This window comes from Lynx canadensis, chromosome A2, assembly GCF_007474595.2.
Source record: "Lynx canadensis isolate LIC74 chromosome A2, mLynCan4.pri.v2, whole genome shotgun sequence".
NCBI lineage: Eukaryota > Metazoa > Chordata > Mammalia > Carnivora > Felidae > Lynx > Lynx canadensis.
Genome location: NC_044304.2, coordinates 61695016 through 61710868, shown reverse-complemented (window position 1 = coordinate 61710868; position 15853 = coordinate 61695016). Strand labels below are relative to the sequence as shown.

At 55.1% G+C, this 15853-nt stretch overlaps 1 protein-coding gene across 1 annotated transcript; it reads left to right on the top strand.

The window, feature by feature from the left end:
• The first annotated feature begins 224 nt into the window (after nt 1-224).
• Nucleotides 225-15712, top strand: LOC115508679 (coiled-coil domain-containing protein 201-like). The gene is made up of 3 exons (XM_030307626.1): nt 225-357; nt 12309-12734; nt 14959-15712. The coding sequence occupies exons 1-3, from the start codon at nt 301-303 to the stop codon at nt 15121-15123; spliced, it is 648 nt and encodes a 215-aa protein (XP_030163486.1). The 5' UTR covers nt 225-300; the 3' UTR covers nt 15124-15712.
• Nucleotides 15713-15853: the final 141 nt, after the last annotated feature.

Below are 15853 nucleotides of genomic sequence, written 5' to 3'. Positions count from 1 at the left end.
TCCAGAGGCCCCTCGCAGGGAAGTTGTTTTTAACCTGCGGGGGGAAAAAAACAAAAAGATGTTCCCGACCAACACCGGGGATGATGTAAATCCGTGCAAGCCCCCCGGCGATGCCCGGTCCCCCGAGTGTGAAGGCACCATCCTGACACGGAGGCACACCCACTCCCCGCTAATCAAGGTGGGGATGTAGCCTTGCTCCTGTCACATCCACATAGCCCAGATCCTGGACACAGGCTCCCACTGGCACACCCGAGGCCAGTGCCCCAGGGGCCCCGGGAAAGGACAGGGCTTTCCTGGGCGATGGAGGGCACCCAACCCGCGTGCACAACCCGTGGGCCATCAGGGTACCAAGTGCAGGTACGTGCGCGGTGCCCAAACATTCCTTCCCATGACCTGCTCCAGAACGTGCGACCCAAGTGTCAGGGCCTGGAGCAGCCTCACAGCACCCGGGCCTGGGTGGAGACACACATTCCCAGCCCCTGGGACATTGACTTGGGGGACCCCGAGCTCCAGCTTGAGCCTCGGACTTAGGAACCCCCTCTGCTCTCGCTGCAAGCTGCCTGCGAGAACCCGAGGGCGCCGCTGGGGAGGGGGCGACGAACAGGGGTGCAGCAGGCGGGTGGGTGGGCTGCGCAGCACAGCGCAGGAGCCGACAGACCCCCAGCTCGTCCCGGGGCCTCCCGCCCCCTCCCCCCCCCCCCGCAGGCGGACTCCCAGGGGGCACTAGTGCCCTTCACTGCCCCGCGTGAACCTGGGGCCCTGAGCGGCCGTCCGCAGGGAGTGTTCGGGGAACACTGGCGGTGATGTCCTGCATCTCTGGGTCAGAAGTGTCCCCGACTCTGCGAGGAGAGAACGCTGCACGAGACCGGCCCGGGGCCTCCTGGCGGGGGGGGGGGGGGGGGGCGGGGTCCCCGCTCTGAGCCCTGGCCCGGGGCTGCGCTCTGCACCCAGTCACCTAACGGGTCCACAGCCATGTCGGACCCTCCCCAACCCGGAGGACCCGTCCACGGGCGGGGGGCCTCTCCCACCCGCGGGGCGGCAACAACGTGGGCACCGGTGCGGCCAGGCCTGGGGGGACACGGCTCCGCCAGCGGGGCGACCTGCTCACAGGACGAGGGCCGCGTGCAGAGGGGAGGATCGCGGGCAGAGGGGAGGATCACCAGCAGGACGTGAAGCCGCTGCTGTGTTACAGTCTAGTGCATCACGTGGGGGCATCCCCCCATCACGCAGCGGATATCAGGGCGTCTCCGCCACATCACGGCGCGGACGTCACGGGGCGTCTCCCCTACATCACAGGGCGGACTCCATGGGGGCGTCTACCCCACGTCACGGCGCGGACGTCAGGGAAGTGTCTTCCCTGCGTCACAGCGCGGACGTGGTGTTCTCCCGCATGGGGGTACTGTCACCCTGGTCACGCTGTGCACACCACGAGTGGCATCCCGTGCTCGTCCCCACTTAGTGTTGATGGCGTCTCTGGGCAATTCTAACAGGTGCTCACTTCTACCTCCTTGTGCTAACTTGCGTCCCCAGATGACGTGCGATGTGGAGCAATTTTCATGGGCTTGGTTGCTATCTGTTTGTCTTCTTTGGGGATGTGACCACGGCCTTTGGCCATTTATTAATCAGGTTGTTTGTTTTCTTGTTTTTGAGTTTTAAGAGTTCTTGTAACATTTTAGGTAACAGTCCTTTATCAGATTCATCTTTTGTAAATATTTTCTCCTGGTCTTTGGCTTTTCTTCTCATTCTCTTTGCATTTTCTTTCATAGGTCAGAAGTTTTTAATTTTATTGAAGTCCAGCTTCTACATTTTTTCTTTCAGGGATCACGCATTTGGTAGTGAAAAGCTCGTCACCATACCCAAGGTGATCTGGGTGTTCCCCGTGTCATCTTCTAAGGGTTGACAGCTTTTCATTTTAAACTTAAATCTAAGATCCATTTGACTTAATTTTTGAGAAAGGTGTAAGGTCTGTGTCTAGGTTCATATTTTTGCATGTGGACATCCAGTTTTTCCAGTGCCATTTATTAAAAAATCTTTCTCTGTGTTGTATTGTCTTTGCTCCTTCATCCAAGACCAATGGACTGTGTTTACTGTGGTTCTATTTCTGGGCTCTCTAAACTGTTCCATTGTTCTGTTTGTCAATTAATTCAGCAGCACCCCTCTCTATGCTCTAGATGCATATGTTACAATTACTGTAGCATTGCCATAGAGTCTTGAAGTTAGGCAGTGCCAGTCCTCTCTCTGTTCTTCAATATTGTGTCGGCTATTCTGGGTCTTTTGCCTCTTTTTTTAAACTTTAGAATCAGTTTATCAGTATCTACAACACAACTTACAACAACTTTGATTGGGATTGCATCAAATCTGTAGATTGAGTTGGGAGGAACTGACATCTTGAAAATATTGAGTGTTTCTATCCATGAACATGGGATGCCTATTCTCCATTTAGTCATTTGATACCATCCATCAGAGTTTTGTAGTTTTTTCATACAGATCTTGTACATGTTTTGTAATATTTATACACAGGTGTTTCATTTTGGGGGTGCTAATGTAAATGGTGGCTTTTTAATTTCACATTCCACTTAATCATTGATGGTCTATTCAAAAAGGATTGACTGTATCCTTGTATCTTGCAACCTTGCTTTGATCACTTATTAGTTCCAGAAGTTTTTTCATTGAACCTTTTTGTCAACTGCAAAGAAGATTTTATTTATTCCTTCCCAATTAGTATACATTTTATTTCCTTGCCTTGCCTTATTGCTTCAGCTAGTAGTCCCAGTGTGATGTTAAAAAGTATTGATGAGGGGCGCCTGGGTGGCGCAGTCGGTTGAGCATCCGACTTCAGCCAGGTCACGATCTCGCGGTCCGGGAGTTCGAGCCCCGCATCAGGCTCTGGGCTGATGGCTCAGAGCCTGGAGCCTGTTTCCGATTCTGTGTCTCCCTCTCTCTCTGCCCCTCCCCCATTCATGCTCTGTCTCTCTCTGTCCCAAAAATAAAAATAAAAACGTTAAAAAAAAAAGTATTGATGAGAGGGGACATCCTTGCCTTGTTTGGATCTCAGTGGGAAAGCTTTGAGATTCTCACCATTGACTGTGTTTTAACTTAGGTGTTTTTTTTTTTTAATTTGAGAGAGAGCAAGTGGGGAAGACGGATGGGGGGGAGGGAGAGACGGAGAGAGAGAGAGGGAGAGAGAGGGAGAATCTTAAGCAGGCTCCATGCTCAGCTCAGAGCACAATGTAGGGCTTAATCCAACAACCCTGGAATCATGACCTGATCCAAAACCAAGAGTCAGACACTCAACCAACAGAACCACCCAGGTGCCCCTTAGTTTAGGTTTTTATAGGTATTCTTTATCAAGTTGAGGAATGTCTTTTTTTGTATTTTACTGAGTTTGTATCATAAATGGGTATTGGATTTTGTCAAATTCTTTTTCTGCCTCTATTGATACAATGATATTTTTTTAGCCTGATGCAGTGGGTTACCTTAGATGATTTTCAAACCATTTTATTTTATTTTATTTTATTTTATTTTATTTATTTAGAGAGAGGGCATGCACGCAAGAAGGGGAGGGACAGAGAGAGAGATGGAGACGGAGACAGAGAATCACAAGCAGGCTCCATGCTGTCAGCACAAAGCCCGACATGGAGCTCAAACTCACAAACCCGTGAGATCATGACCTGGGCCAAAATTAAGAGTCAGACACTTAACCAACTGAGCCACCCAAGTGCCCCAGATGATTTTCAAATCTTGAGCCAGCCTGCACACCTGGAATAAATCCCACTTAGTCATGACATATAATTCTTTTTATACATTGTTGTATTTGCTAGTATTTTTAAAGGAATTTTTCATCTATGTTCAAGAAAGATCTTGTAATGTCTTCATCTGTCTTTGGTATTATGGTAATGCTGGCCTCAAAGAATGGGTCAAGAATTATTTTCTCTGCTTATATTTTCTGGTAGAGATGGTGAAGAACTGGTATAATTTCTTTTTTAAATGTTCAGTGGGATTCACCAGTGAACCTGGTACTTTCCATTTTAGAAGGCATTCTGACAGTTTTTTTTTTTTACACATTTGAATAATTTCAAAACAGTGTTTGGGATATGATATTTTGCACTTACTTGATTACTAATGAAGTTTACAGGGTTTTTTTTTTTTTTCTTTTCTGTGTTGTTTTACAAAAAGTATCAGTCATTAGCCTCTAATTTATACCCTGGGGTCAAATGCAACTATAAGCATAGTGGTTGCATAGAATCTGTCCAAGGAATATATGTGTTGGATATGGGATAGTAAAGTCCATGGGACACAGGACTAGATAGGAATGGGGCTTAGGAAGAAAGTTCATTGTACTCTGGGTCCTAGAGACAGGAGACACAGCATGCCACTCAGGGCCACCGGGAGGCACCAGCGTGATCAGGAGGAGGGGAGAGCCAAGCCCACGGTCCTTATCGGGGTTTCCACAGGAAAGGCAGGGCAGAGGAGGAAGAGTGGCTTAGGCGTGGCTACCTTGAATAATTCCAGAGGGCTGTAGGGTGTCCCCAGTTACCTGGCACCTGGCCCTGGAGTGACGAAGCCAGAGAGAATCGTCCCCTGGGCCGCGCATCCAGATGGAGGAGGAGGTGTGGCTCTGGGACGCCTAGTTCCCGTATGGAAGGCAAGCTCCCAGCTGGATCCTTTTCCATCTCCAAGGATTGGCTAGCCCCAGGCAGGCGGGGAGCCTCTCCCTAGCCAGAAAGACGCCAGATCATAACATACAGAAAATACAAATATATATCCAGCGCAGAAGCCACAGTCACTCAGGGTGCTGGAGTTCTGAAAGCCCCAAGCCAGGTGGAAAGGAAAGGCCGGCGGTACCGTGGACGCAGCTGCTGTCGTTGCCGAGTTTACCGCCTGCCGGGCGCTGCTGGGGGGCAGGGGGTTCCCTGCACACGGTCAGCAAGCCCAGCGCGCCGTGCTCACTGACCCAGGCTGTCTGCATGTCTTGTCCAAAGCCCACAGCTTCAAAGTGATAAGAGCCAGGCTCTGAGGCGGACTGTCCGACACCAAGAGCATTATTTGCACCTGTGACGAAGGTCTCGGTGTGGCGGGCCAGTGGGCACGTGTGCATCTACAGCTTGGATTTGAGTCACGCCTGAATTCAGCCTCAGCACAGCGAGAGGTGTCCAATTCCGGGCACCACACAAGGAATGTGCTGGGCCCTTGGCGGGGACCTCCACAGACTGGCCCAGACCCCCATGCTTCTCCTCAGAGGGCTGCCTGGTGCGGCAACAAAGGGCACTGGTGACAGGTGACGCCCGTGTGCCAGACTAACATGACCCTAGACATACTCTGCGGATTTCAAAATTGTTTTTGGTCACAAACACAAACAGAAGAGCCTTACGCTGCACTCAGAGCACTACCCATGTGCCAGGGGGTCAGGGCACCCTGAGGTTGGAGGTCAAGGCACCCTTGGGAGCCAGGAGGACAGGGGCCACTTGGCCTGACATGGTGAGGAGACATCAGGACACTGGGATGTCAAGGCAGCCCCACCTAGTTCACTCCAGGACTTTGAACAAACTCTTCCCCTTGGTGGCCCTCACTTTCCCCATCGGGAAAAGGATGGACTACACAGGGGGAGGTTTTTAAAAATTATTACTAATTATATGTTATGGTTACATAAAAATGAAATGGATTTCAGTGATGTTAAAATTCACCCATCATCCATTTCCATGAATCCACAAGACCGTGAATCTTTCTCAGTTTCTGCAAGGCCGACCTGGTGTGTAGATGAACTATGGCAGAGGCTGTTCAGGTGGGCCCCTAGCCTCTTGTCTGCACCCCTCCCCTCAGTCCCACTCCCAGAAATTCTTGGGGGGGTGGAGGGGGTAGGGGGGGTGGGATGGGCTGGGGTAGGGTAGAGGAGGTAGGAGGTGGAGTGGAGGGGGTAGGGGGTAGGGTGGGGTGGGCTGGGGTGGGGGGAAGGGGCAAAGGCAGGAGGGAGTGGGGTGGAAGACCGTAGAGGGGGTAAGAGGTGAGGTGGGCTGGGGTGGAGGGGGTGGAACGAGGATGGAAGGGGGTGGGGGTGGAGTAGGGGAGTGGGATGGAAGGAGTAGGGGGAGGGGTTGGGAGGTGGGGTGGGTGGAGGAGGTAGGGGGGGTGGGGTGGGGTGGGGGGAGTTCCCAGCAGGGGGTACCAGATGGGGTGGGGGTGGTGGAGGTGGTGGAGGGGCAGGAGGGAGCTCTCAGCAGGGGGAATGGGGTGGGGTGGGATGGGGTGGAAGGGTTAGGGGGCTGGGGTGCTCCCGGCAGGGGGGATGGGGTGGGGGTCCTGGGGGGCACTCCCCAGCAGGGGGCTAGCACAGGCCCCAGGAGCCACCCTGATGCCAGTCCCGGAGCCGCCAGGGCCCATCTGACAGCCATTGCCCCTTTGTCCCGCAGAGTTCTGACAACCACCCAGCTCTCCGCTCCCTAGCTCAGGACGCAGGGACACGGACCTTGCCGTGGGTGCCAGGGCGGGGTGACGGTGTCCCCTCTCTAGCTCACTGTGACAGGCAGGTAGACCACCCAGCGCCAGGCGCGCTCGCGGGGCTCAGGTTCCGGCGTCCACGGCCCCGCGGCCCTGACCTCTTCGGGCCAGAAGCGCACACAGGTGCGTGGAACCGACCAGGTGGACACCCTCGGGGCTCGGCCCGCCCACGCTCCTCCCTGCGCCTGCGCCTCCACGGGCCCAGGTGGAGGCGGCGCGCAGGTGGGGTCCCGCCCGCGGGTACTTCTGGGACCGGGCTCGTGGGCCCGCGGCTGCGGCGGCTGTGTTCTCGCCGAGGCGGGATGGAGTCCGGGGCGCAGGTAGGCCGTTATGGGGGGCGCTGGCGGCGGGCGGTTCCGAGTCACCGCGCGTCCCCTGATGTGGGGCGCCCTGCGCTCAGACCCGAGGCGCCTTCACCTGACACATCAGACAGGTGCCGGGTCCTGCACCCCCGCCCCTCCCCCAGCCCGTCAGGGAGGCCGGATCGGTCGGTGTCCGCCCCGCGGGGAGCCCGTGCGACGCCCGCTCCGCGTGCGCACGAAAAAGCGGGGTGCCGGGCTGGGAGGCGTCCCCGGGGGGAGTTAGAGCCTGCCCTCCAGAGCCCTGCGCTGTGGCTGGGAGGGGACCCCTCGGACACTCCCCAGGCCGGTCTGGGCGGCTGCCCCGAGTCTCCCCAAGTCTCCGCTCGCCTGGTTCCCTCTCCAGACAAGTGGGGACCTTTCTCCTGTCCTTGCCCATCTTCATTTGCAGCTAGGTAATGTCTTCCCGTGGTGTCAGGGTAAGGGACTAAACAGATGTGGGTGTCCCTGCAGCCTTCTCCAGCCCCCACCACAGGCTAAGGATGTTTTTATGTTCTACTAGAATGTTACATTTGTAGTTTTCCTCAGTTTGGGAGGGGGGGGGGGGGTGGGGAGGAGCCTGTACCCAAAGCATAGGGACCTTTTCTTATCAGTGTATGAGAAAAACGTGTGTGTTTGTGTGTGTGTGTGTCCGTCCATCCATCCATCCATCCATCCATCCATCCATCCATCCACCTGCTCAGGGTCTTTGCATGTTTGTTAGGTTTTGGTTTTTTCCTGAGTCTGAGGAGAATTAACCTCTCATTTACCTTTCATGGGAGGTGTGGGCTGTGTGTTTTCACTGAGTACATTGCCGGTTTGTCTTTGCAGAAGTTTCAAATGTATTTATTTTAACTTATTTTCCTTTATGGCTTCTGTGTTGTGAGCTATCATTTGAAAGCCTTACTTCTGACAAGATTTACAGAGAAATCACCCATATTTCTTTCCAGTGCTTTTATAGTTCTGTTTGTTTGTTTGTTGACATTGACCCCAGAGAAAAGAGGCAGGACCGAAATAAAACAAAAGTGTTCATGTGGGGGTCTCAGAATTGTAGTTCGGGAACAGCCCAAATCATGTCCCCCTGGGGACAGAACTCAGGGTTTTTTTAAGACAATGGGGAATGTTGGTCTATGTCAGTTTTGATTGGTGTTGGCCGCAGAAAACTCAGATTGGCTGAACAGAATTGTTTCTAAGTCTCTCACCGAGCAAAGTCCACTATGGTAGTAAGTTGCAGGGTCTTGGGGTGAGTCCTTGGAGTTTATGGAGGTTGGCACAGTTCAAAGTTCATGGTTGCACCATGAGAATTGAGTGTGACCCGCCCCCCCATGGCCTCCTGGCTCCCTCTAAACACCCTTGACATAAGTGACCCCATTTTATTGCCCCTCTCACAAAATTTACCCCTTCTATCCATTTGGAATTTATCCTGGTGGAGGATCTAACAATCCAATTTGTTTCAGATTTTTCAAAATTATCCTGTTTTTATTTCTAGTAACCTGTGAATTTTTAAAGAGTATAATACTCAGTCCCTTGTCATTTATTTTCATGTGGGGTACAAGGTAGAGGCGTGGCTTTGCTGTTTTTTTGTTTTCCTAAGTGACCAACCCGGCAGAACAACGACATGCAGTGGAAAAAACTCCCTTCCCTGCTCATTTGAAGCCCAGCTCCCCGGGCAGTATTCCCACATGTGTGTCTAGATCATTTGCATTGCCCATGTATCGCTACAGACACACACTTCTTTCTGTAAGCTGTCAGTGTGACAGCATTGTCTAATCAAAAATGTATCAAATTCTTCTTATGGAGAAGCGTATCGACATTTGGTCGTTTATTGGCTCAGTTTGCTTTCCTTAACAGGTTAGTTCGAAGTAACTTCTGCTAACCAGAAAATGTGTCCCCATTCCCCTGTAGTGTCTTTTTAGTGGAAGCCCCGGTCTGTGCTCACACCCCACGTGTGCCCTGAGCCTGGTCCCTGTATAAAGTAGCATAGCTTAGCGTTTCCCTTTACAAGCGCCAATTGCCTTCATGGGACTTGGATCGTTTCTTTCTCTTTGATCTACCAGGGGCTACAAAAATACATAAATAAAATGTGGGCTTGCCTCAATGACTTGTTTATTTCCGTTTCTCCATACGTCTCTGTGGATTTTGCTCTGTGTCGATGCTACGGTATGTGTTGCAAAGGTAATTCCAGAAGGAAAACATTTTGGCTTTTGTTTCCTATCACACCGTGGGGCTGTCTTGGGTCTTTTTCCACGCATTCGGCCTTTTCCAGCGATGACATCAGAGGCACTGCCTGTGTTTACTTGGTCCCTCCCTGCCTGGCCTTTCTTGTCATCCTGCTTTGGATCTTTCAGAAGCCTTCTGTCTCCCACACAGCTTCACATACGGTCCGCAGCTGGACGTGTTTTCGAACCCAACGCCAGCCTGCTGGCAGGCGAGCGTATTGTTTGCCTTTGCTGCCAGGGCAAGGGTGCCTGGACTTCGACTACCAAAGAAGATGCGCACGTGGGATGTAGGTGGCGAGGAAATGAAAAGGCGTTTGCCCCCGCTGGTCGTTAAAGCCCGCGCTGCCGCTGGGAGACAGTGCCGTTCACCTATTAGAAAGCCACAGAAGACGTCAGGAGTGGACAGCCCCAGGTCCTGGGAGGGTGCGGAGCCCCTAGAATTCTCCCATGCACCCACGCCACCCGACGACGGGGCAGTTGCGTCGAGAGACCGCTGACTCATTCTCTGGAGCAAATCCAGTTCGGGCTGTTTGAGTTCACGTTAATCAATTTCTAAAGCTTTTGCTAAAGGAAACGAGGTGCCAGGAGCAGCCCAGGAGCTACACAGTTGAAGCTCTGCAACCGGCCCCCTCCCAGGAGGGCACTCCAGCCTGGCTTTCTGACTCAGGGGCTGGTGGGGGTGGGGGGGGTGTCTCCTGCGGGCATACGTGGAGCCAGACCTGTTTTCTGTTTCCAGCTGGGCTTGTGCCTCCCCGAGCCACCCAGTGATGATGCACTCACCTCCTAGGAATGCTCTGATTGCTCCCTGAGGTCAGATTTTGAATGCCCGGCACCCTCCACTGAGCACATTTCTGCAAGACCCAACCCCTCCCCCCACACTGCTTGCAGACCGTCTCCTGCCCTGGCCTGGCTCTCAGCCCCTGTGGGAAATTCAGACACCTAACTCTGTTCTCACAGCATCTATGCCGTGTGTCTCATTCAGAGAGTCAGGGACGTGGAATATCATCGGTGATTTCACACACCCATGTGTATCAGGATTCCATTTATGACACAAGAACTTCTTTGCATTCGGGACACGTATTCCATGGTTTTGTTCTTTGTTACAAATCGCTAACAGGGCAGGACCAGAGAGAGGTTGAAATTGGACTTTCTAGTTTTCCTTGTTTCTCTGTTTGACTTCAACCAGGACGGCCAGACCGCAACCCCACAGGAGACCCCAGGGCCCTGGCCCACAGAAACAGACCACCAACGTCTGCCTTGAGCCGCTCAGTGCCGGTGTGATTTGTTAGACGGCAAACCGAAGGCTGCTCCGCGGTCTCCCTCCCCCGCAGCATCCCGAACGAGACAGCGGGAGCATCTGCGCTTTCTTCGAGGACAAGTTTAGCCCTTGACCAGTTCCACATCATTAAAACACTTTTCAGCTCTGCCTCCCCCCAGTCCCTACCCAATCACACCCCTTCATGCACGCATCACAGCGGGAATTCAAGGACCACAAAGTGGCAGTGTGGTGCACCGGCCGCTGGCGCTGTTTGCACCCTGTGTGGAAGCCGGTGGACATGCCGCTGCCACACCTATGGTGCCAGCAGGCTTCCCAGAATGTCGGCGTCATTTCGTCTTGGAGATTTTATACACTTGGTCTTTTGAAAGAGTTCTGCTTCCTCCTGCACCCTGGGCGACAACCACTTTCTTAATGGTTTGGGGCAGCACTGTCAGCAATGGACTCTATCACTGGAAACTGCTCTTCCCACCACCGAAAACACACATGGGACGTCCTGCCAAGGGGGATCCAGCTTGGAGATGAATAGTGACTGATGCTGCAGCAAACAAGGCAGTGCTGTCACTTCTTCAGGGTGATGCATTCCTTCCCTTTGGCTACGTGCCTGGGGGTGCAATTGCTGGGTCATTGGTAGTTCTGGTAACCTTCTGAGGAAACTCCACACTGCTTTCTATAGTGGCTGCACCAGTTTGCATTCCCACCAGCAGTGCACGAGGGCTCCCCTTTCTCTGCATCCTCGCCAACACCTGTTGTTTATGTTGTTAATTTCAGCTTCGTTGACAGGTGTGAGGTGATGTCTCATCATGGCTTTGACTTGAGTCTCCCTGATGATGAGTGACACTGAGCATCTTTTCATGCGTCTGTTGGCCATCTGGATGTCTTCTTTGGAGAAGTGTCTGTTCGTGTCTCTTGCCCATTTTTAATTGGATGATTTGGTTTTTTTTTTTTTTTCTCTCAAGTTGTAGGAATGCCTCACATACTTTGGAGATTATTCCTTTATTGGATTTGTAGTCCACTGATACTCTTCCCCACTCCATACGTGGGATTGAACTTTGAACATGACCTAGCATGGTAGTAGATTGGCTAGATGCAGTGCAGTGCTAATTAACAGCACGAATTGATATGTATTGAAAAGACACATGAGAACTGCTTACAAAAAACAAACTGCTCAATCTGTCACATAGTTTTGATGTGACAGCTTTGCTTTTTTTTTTTATGTTTATTCATTTTTGAGAAAGAGACCGAGTGGGGGAGGGACAGAGAGAGAGGGAGACAGAGGATCCAAAGTGGGCTCTGTGCTGACAGCAGAGAGCCCAGTGTGGGGCCTGAACTCCTGAATCGTGAGATCATGACCTGAGCTGAAGTCAGATGCTCAACCAACTGAGCCCCACAGGTGCCTGACGTGACAGCTTTTCAAGGAGCACTGTGCAGACCATGGCTTTATAATGATGATAAAACTATTTGCCGAGTACAGTGTGTTAGCATCTAGAAAAAGCCGTGAGCACAGGAGTGTGAGGGGTTCCACCAAGGCTTTGTTCTGGAGGAAGAACCAGCCCTGACGAAGCCACTGCTGCAGGCCGGGGGCTCAGGACCCAGGATGGGGACCCTCTGTGTCCCCCCACCCTGCACACCTGCCCGATGCATGCACCTCCGCCCAGACTCCTGCTCCTTTATGTTGAGTGTAAATGTTAAGATGAATTCACTGATGACGTTTTTGCAGTTTTCTCCTGAAAACAAGTGTCTGTACGTGAAAGCCGTCTGTTTTTCGGTTCTATCATTAAAACCATTCTGACTGGGGCTTGGTTTTGACCAAACAGCAGACCAGGCGAAGCCGGAGGAGTGCGGCCCGCCCTGCGCTGGGGTCTGTCTCTGGGCGGCGCACTCCCCACCCAGGGGCACAGGCCCAGGAGGAGGGTGTGCCCTCGGAGGCTCACTGCTGTGACCTTGTAGAGAAACGACCTCCATGCTCCGTTTCCACAGGTGTCTGGGCTGAAGTCCACCACAGAAGATGAGGGTCCTTCTTCAGTGACGAGTCAGCTGTCCCCGAGAAACGTCCCAAAGCATAGCACCCCCCGGGACGCCACGCCCAGCCTGCACAGGAGGCCACCGGGCCGTGTCCCCTACCGCCCGGAAGGGAGCCCCGTCGCTGAGTCCCCGCTGCCTGAAAGCCTTTCCTGGAGCACCATGGCCACCCTCCGGAACCTGCAGCTTTCTACCGTCTGGCCGGCACCCGCCTCCGACCCCTGGGATCCCGAGGAAGATCCTCCTACACCCGCCTCGGTCACTCGGAGGCAGCGGCAGGCAGAGTCCGGGGGAGCACGGAGCCGGTCTCCACACTTGAGCTTGCCCGGGGTCCCCAACACCTCGGGGAAGAGAAGGAGGGACCCAAAGGAGCTGGCGGCTGTGGTAGGATTGTCCTGACCCCAACCCTGTCCCTGTGCCCCTGACCCTGTCTCTGTGCCCCTTTGTCCCTTACTGTGTCCCCACCCTGACCCCAACCCTGTCCCCGACTGTGTCCCTGACCTGACCATGTCCCTGTGTCCCCACCCTGACCCCAACTCTGTCCCCAACTATGTCCCCGACCTGACCCCAACCCTGTCCCTGTGTCCCTGACGCTGTCTCTGTGCCCCTGACTTTGTCCCTTACCGTGTCCCCACCCTGACCCCAACCCTGTCCCTGTGTCCCCGACCTGACCCCAACCATGCCCCTGTGTCCCTGACCTGACCCCAACCCTGTCCCTGTGTCCCTGACCCTGTCTCTATGCCCTTTGTCACTTACTATGTCCCCAACCTGACCCCAACCCTGTCCCTGTGTCCCTGACCTGACCATGTCCCTGACCTGACCCCAACCCTGTCCCTGTGTCCCTGACATCCCTGTGTCCCCAACCCCTGTCCCTGACTGTGCCCTTAGCTGGACACTGGCCCTGTCCCGGCTTAGCCCCACCCCATCCCCACCTGGGGGCTCAGGGCCCATGGAGGTGGCTGTGACCTGAGAGAGGGCAGCTACCCTTCCCTCACTGCTAGACCTTTCTGATGTCCTGGGCCTGCCCCGCCTGCTCTGAGGGGTCATGTGACCCCATGGGGAGCATCTGTGCCCCCCAGTTCCCATCTGCTCCCCAAACTCTTGAACACGCTGCCATAAATCCTGCTGGCCTTCTTAAGGTGGAGTGGGTGAGCCCAGGAAGCTGTGGGCTCTTTCCTGGTGGCTCAGTGCAGACCCAGGGCCTCCCTCCACGTTCCCCTGGCCCCCGGGGCCCCTTTCCTGCTGTGAGCTCTGCTCCCTGGCCCACAGCAGCGTCACCCTCTCCTCTGACGCCCTTGTGTTCTAGAAGGTTCTGAGAAGGGTACTGTGGGGCTTCGGCTGGCTCCAGCTGGCCTGTCCTGCTGACCAGAGGTGGGATGTGTCTGGTGGACAGTGGGCCTGTTGGTTCCCTGGGGGAAATCCCCACTCTGCCGCCCTCAAGGCCCTTGTCCCCCCCCACATCTGCTGGAACTCAGGGGAAGTCGGGTGTGGGGTGGCCTGGGCGGTGGCTTTCTCCTCTTACCCCTCATCTGCCCTCGAGAGGGGTGCTGGGGTCCACCTTCTGAGGTCACCGCGGGATGCCTGGCCTCTCCCGCTGGCTCCTCTCTTTGGCCTTTCAAACCCCTGTGCTTGGCTCCGCTCACGTCTCTGGGGCGTTACTGGGGGAGGGGGAGCTTCCCTGGTGCCCCCGCCCGCCTTCTGTAGTCGCCTGGTTGCAGTTGGGAGCCCGGCCTCGCAGGGCTGTGCGGAGCTCTACGCGCGTGTCCCCGTGGGCCAGTGGTCCTGCCTGCTGCCAGGAGGGGCGTGAGCCTGGCCGGAATATTCTGGAGCTGACAAAGGGAAGGGGCCTGAGGGTCTCCCTGCGGGACGGATATTGCGATGGTCACAGGTCCCCACCTGCCCCCAGAGATGGGGCAGCCCTCTCAGTGCAGACACAGAGCTCCCAGCTGCGCTGACTGCTCTAGCTGGTGGCCCCGCCCCGTCCTCCGGTTCCACCATCTGCCCCCCTCCCCCAGCACACCAGGGCACCAGCCTCTCCTGCTCCTTATTTACCCCCAGAGGGTTGTCACTATTTTTTACATTTTGAAGCAATTGGGAGGGCCTGCCATAGGGGCTGAGAACTTCCAGACTTGTCCTCTGTGGCCCGGCCCCAGCACACCCCCCATGTGGTCTGGCTCAGCTCCCCCGCCCCGGCTCTGCTTTCTAACAGCCTGAGCCCCCCTTGTTTAGAAGCAGGGCTCATCCTGTCCCACCTCCCCACTCCCCGACCCCCAGGTCAGGGGGCCTCCCTGCCACAAGCCTGGATAGTCACCTGTCTGCCCCAGGCCGATGGTCCCACACAAGCCCAGCCGGCCCCCCAGCTGCCCCTCTGCACCCCTGTCAGACCTGGCTCCCTGGTCCTTACCCACCCCTCCTGTCCCTACACCAGGATGCGGCCCTCTGGGCGGTTGGGGCACGTGGGAGCAGACAGACCGGGTGACCAGGGAGCCCAGGGGGGCAGGGGTCTGCAGCCTGCACGGGGCACCTGCTGGCCATACGAAGCTCGTCTCAAGCGACAGCCAGGGCTCCTGCAACGTAAGCCTTCTCAGGGACACCTCTCCCCCCACAGACAGAGCGCGTGAGGCAGTGGGAAGTCAGGCAGCTTCGGGACATCGAGGAGGCCACTCATCACGAGCTCACCATCGAGGACGACTGCATTTTGGGGCCGGGCCAGGAAGCACTGTGTTCTGGGGCTCCCGCGGCCAGCCCTCCATCCACCGGCTTCAAACCCTGATCCTCGGGGCTCCCCCGGGCCTCACCTTGACCACTTCCCTCTCCACTGTGATGCTTGGGTTGGGTGGGGGGCAAGTTAAGGCTCCCGTAACTCCGATCCCACGCGAGGCCCTCAGAAGCACCAACGGAGAGCAGGGGATGGAGGGAGCAGGTGCCCCCGCCCCCGGGGGTTCCCCAGGGCCACCCAGGGACCAGGGAGCGTGGTGAGCTGCCCCCCCCCCCCCAACACAGAGCTGGGGCCACACTCCCAGCAGGCTCAGGGTGCATTCCGGGGAAGTCAGACACCGCGACTCACCGGGAGGTGGTTCTGGCAGTTCAGGCGCTGGTTTTGTGGGGGTGGTGAGAATTTAACCCCCTATGGTAGTGCGTTCCTGGGGCTGGGGTCCCACCAAACAGATGGGGGGGTGCAGGCCCTCTGTCGAGAGGAGGGAGCGGGGCACTTGGGGCCCTTCAGCTAACACACAAAACCACATGGACCTCCCAGTCCAGACCATCTCTGGCACAGCTTTGCAGGATGCTTCATGGTTATAAAAACAGAGCTCGATTTTATTCTTATAAATGTGTTCATCCCCACTCTGTTTTATTTTTTAATATTTATTTTTGAGAGACAGGGAGAGGGAGACACAGAATCTGAAGCAGCTCCAGGCTCCCAGCTGTCAGCCCAGAGCCCGACACAGGGCTCGAACCCACGAACCGTGAGATCATGACCTGAGTGGAAGTCGGACACTTAA

Bases quoted from the DNA above. Each gene is read 5' to 3' on its own strand.
- LOC115508679 (XM_030307626.1), top strand. From the start codon at position 301: ATGGAGGGCACCCAACCCGCGTGCACAACCCGTGGGCCATCAGGGTAC. The intron at 358-12,308 runs GTACGTGCGCGG...CCGTTTCCACAG, and splicing joins CATCAGGGTACCAAGTGCAG to GTGTCTGGGCTGAAGTCCAC. The intron at 12,735-14,958 runs GTAGGATTGTCC...CTCCCCCCACAG, and splicing joins CAAAGGAGCTGGCGGCTGTG to ACAGAGCGCGTGAGGCAGTG.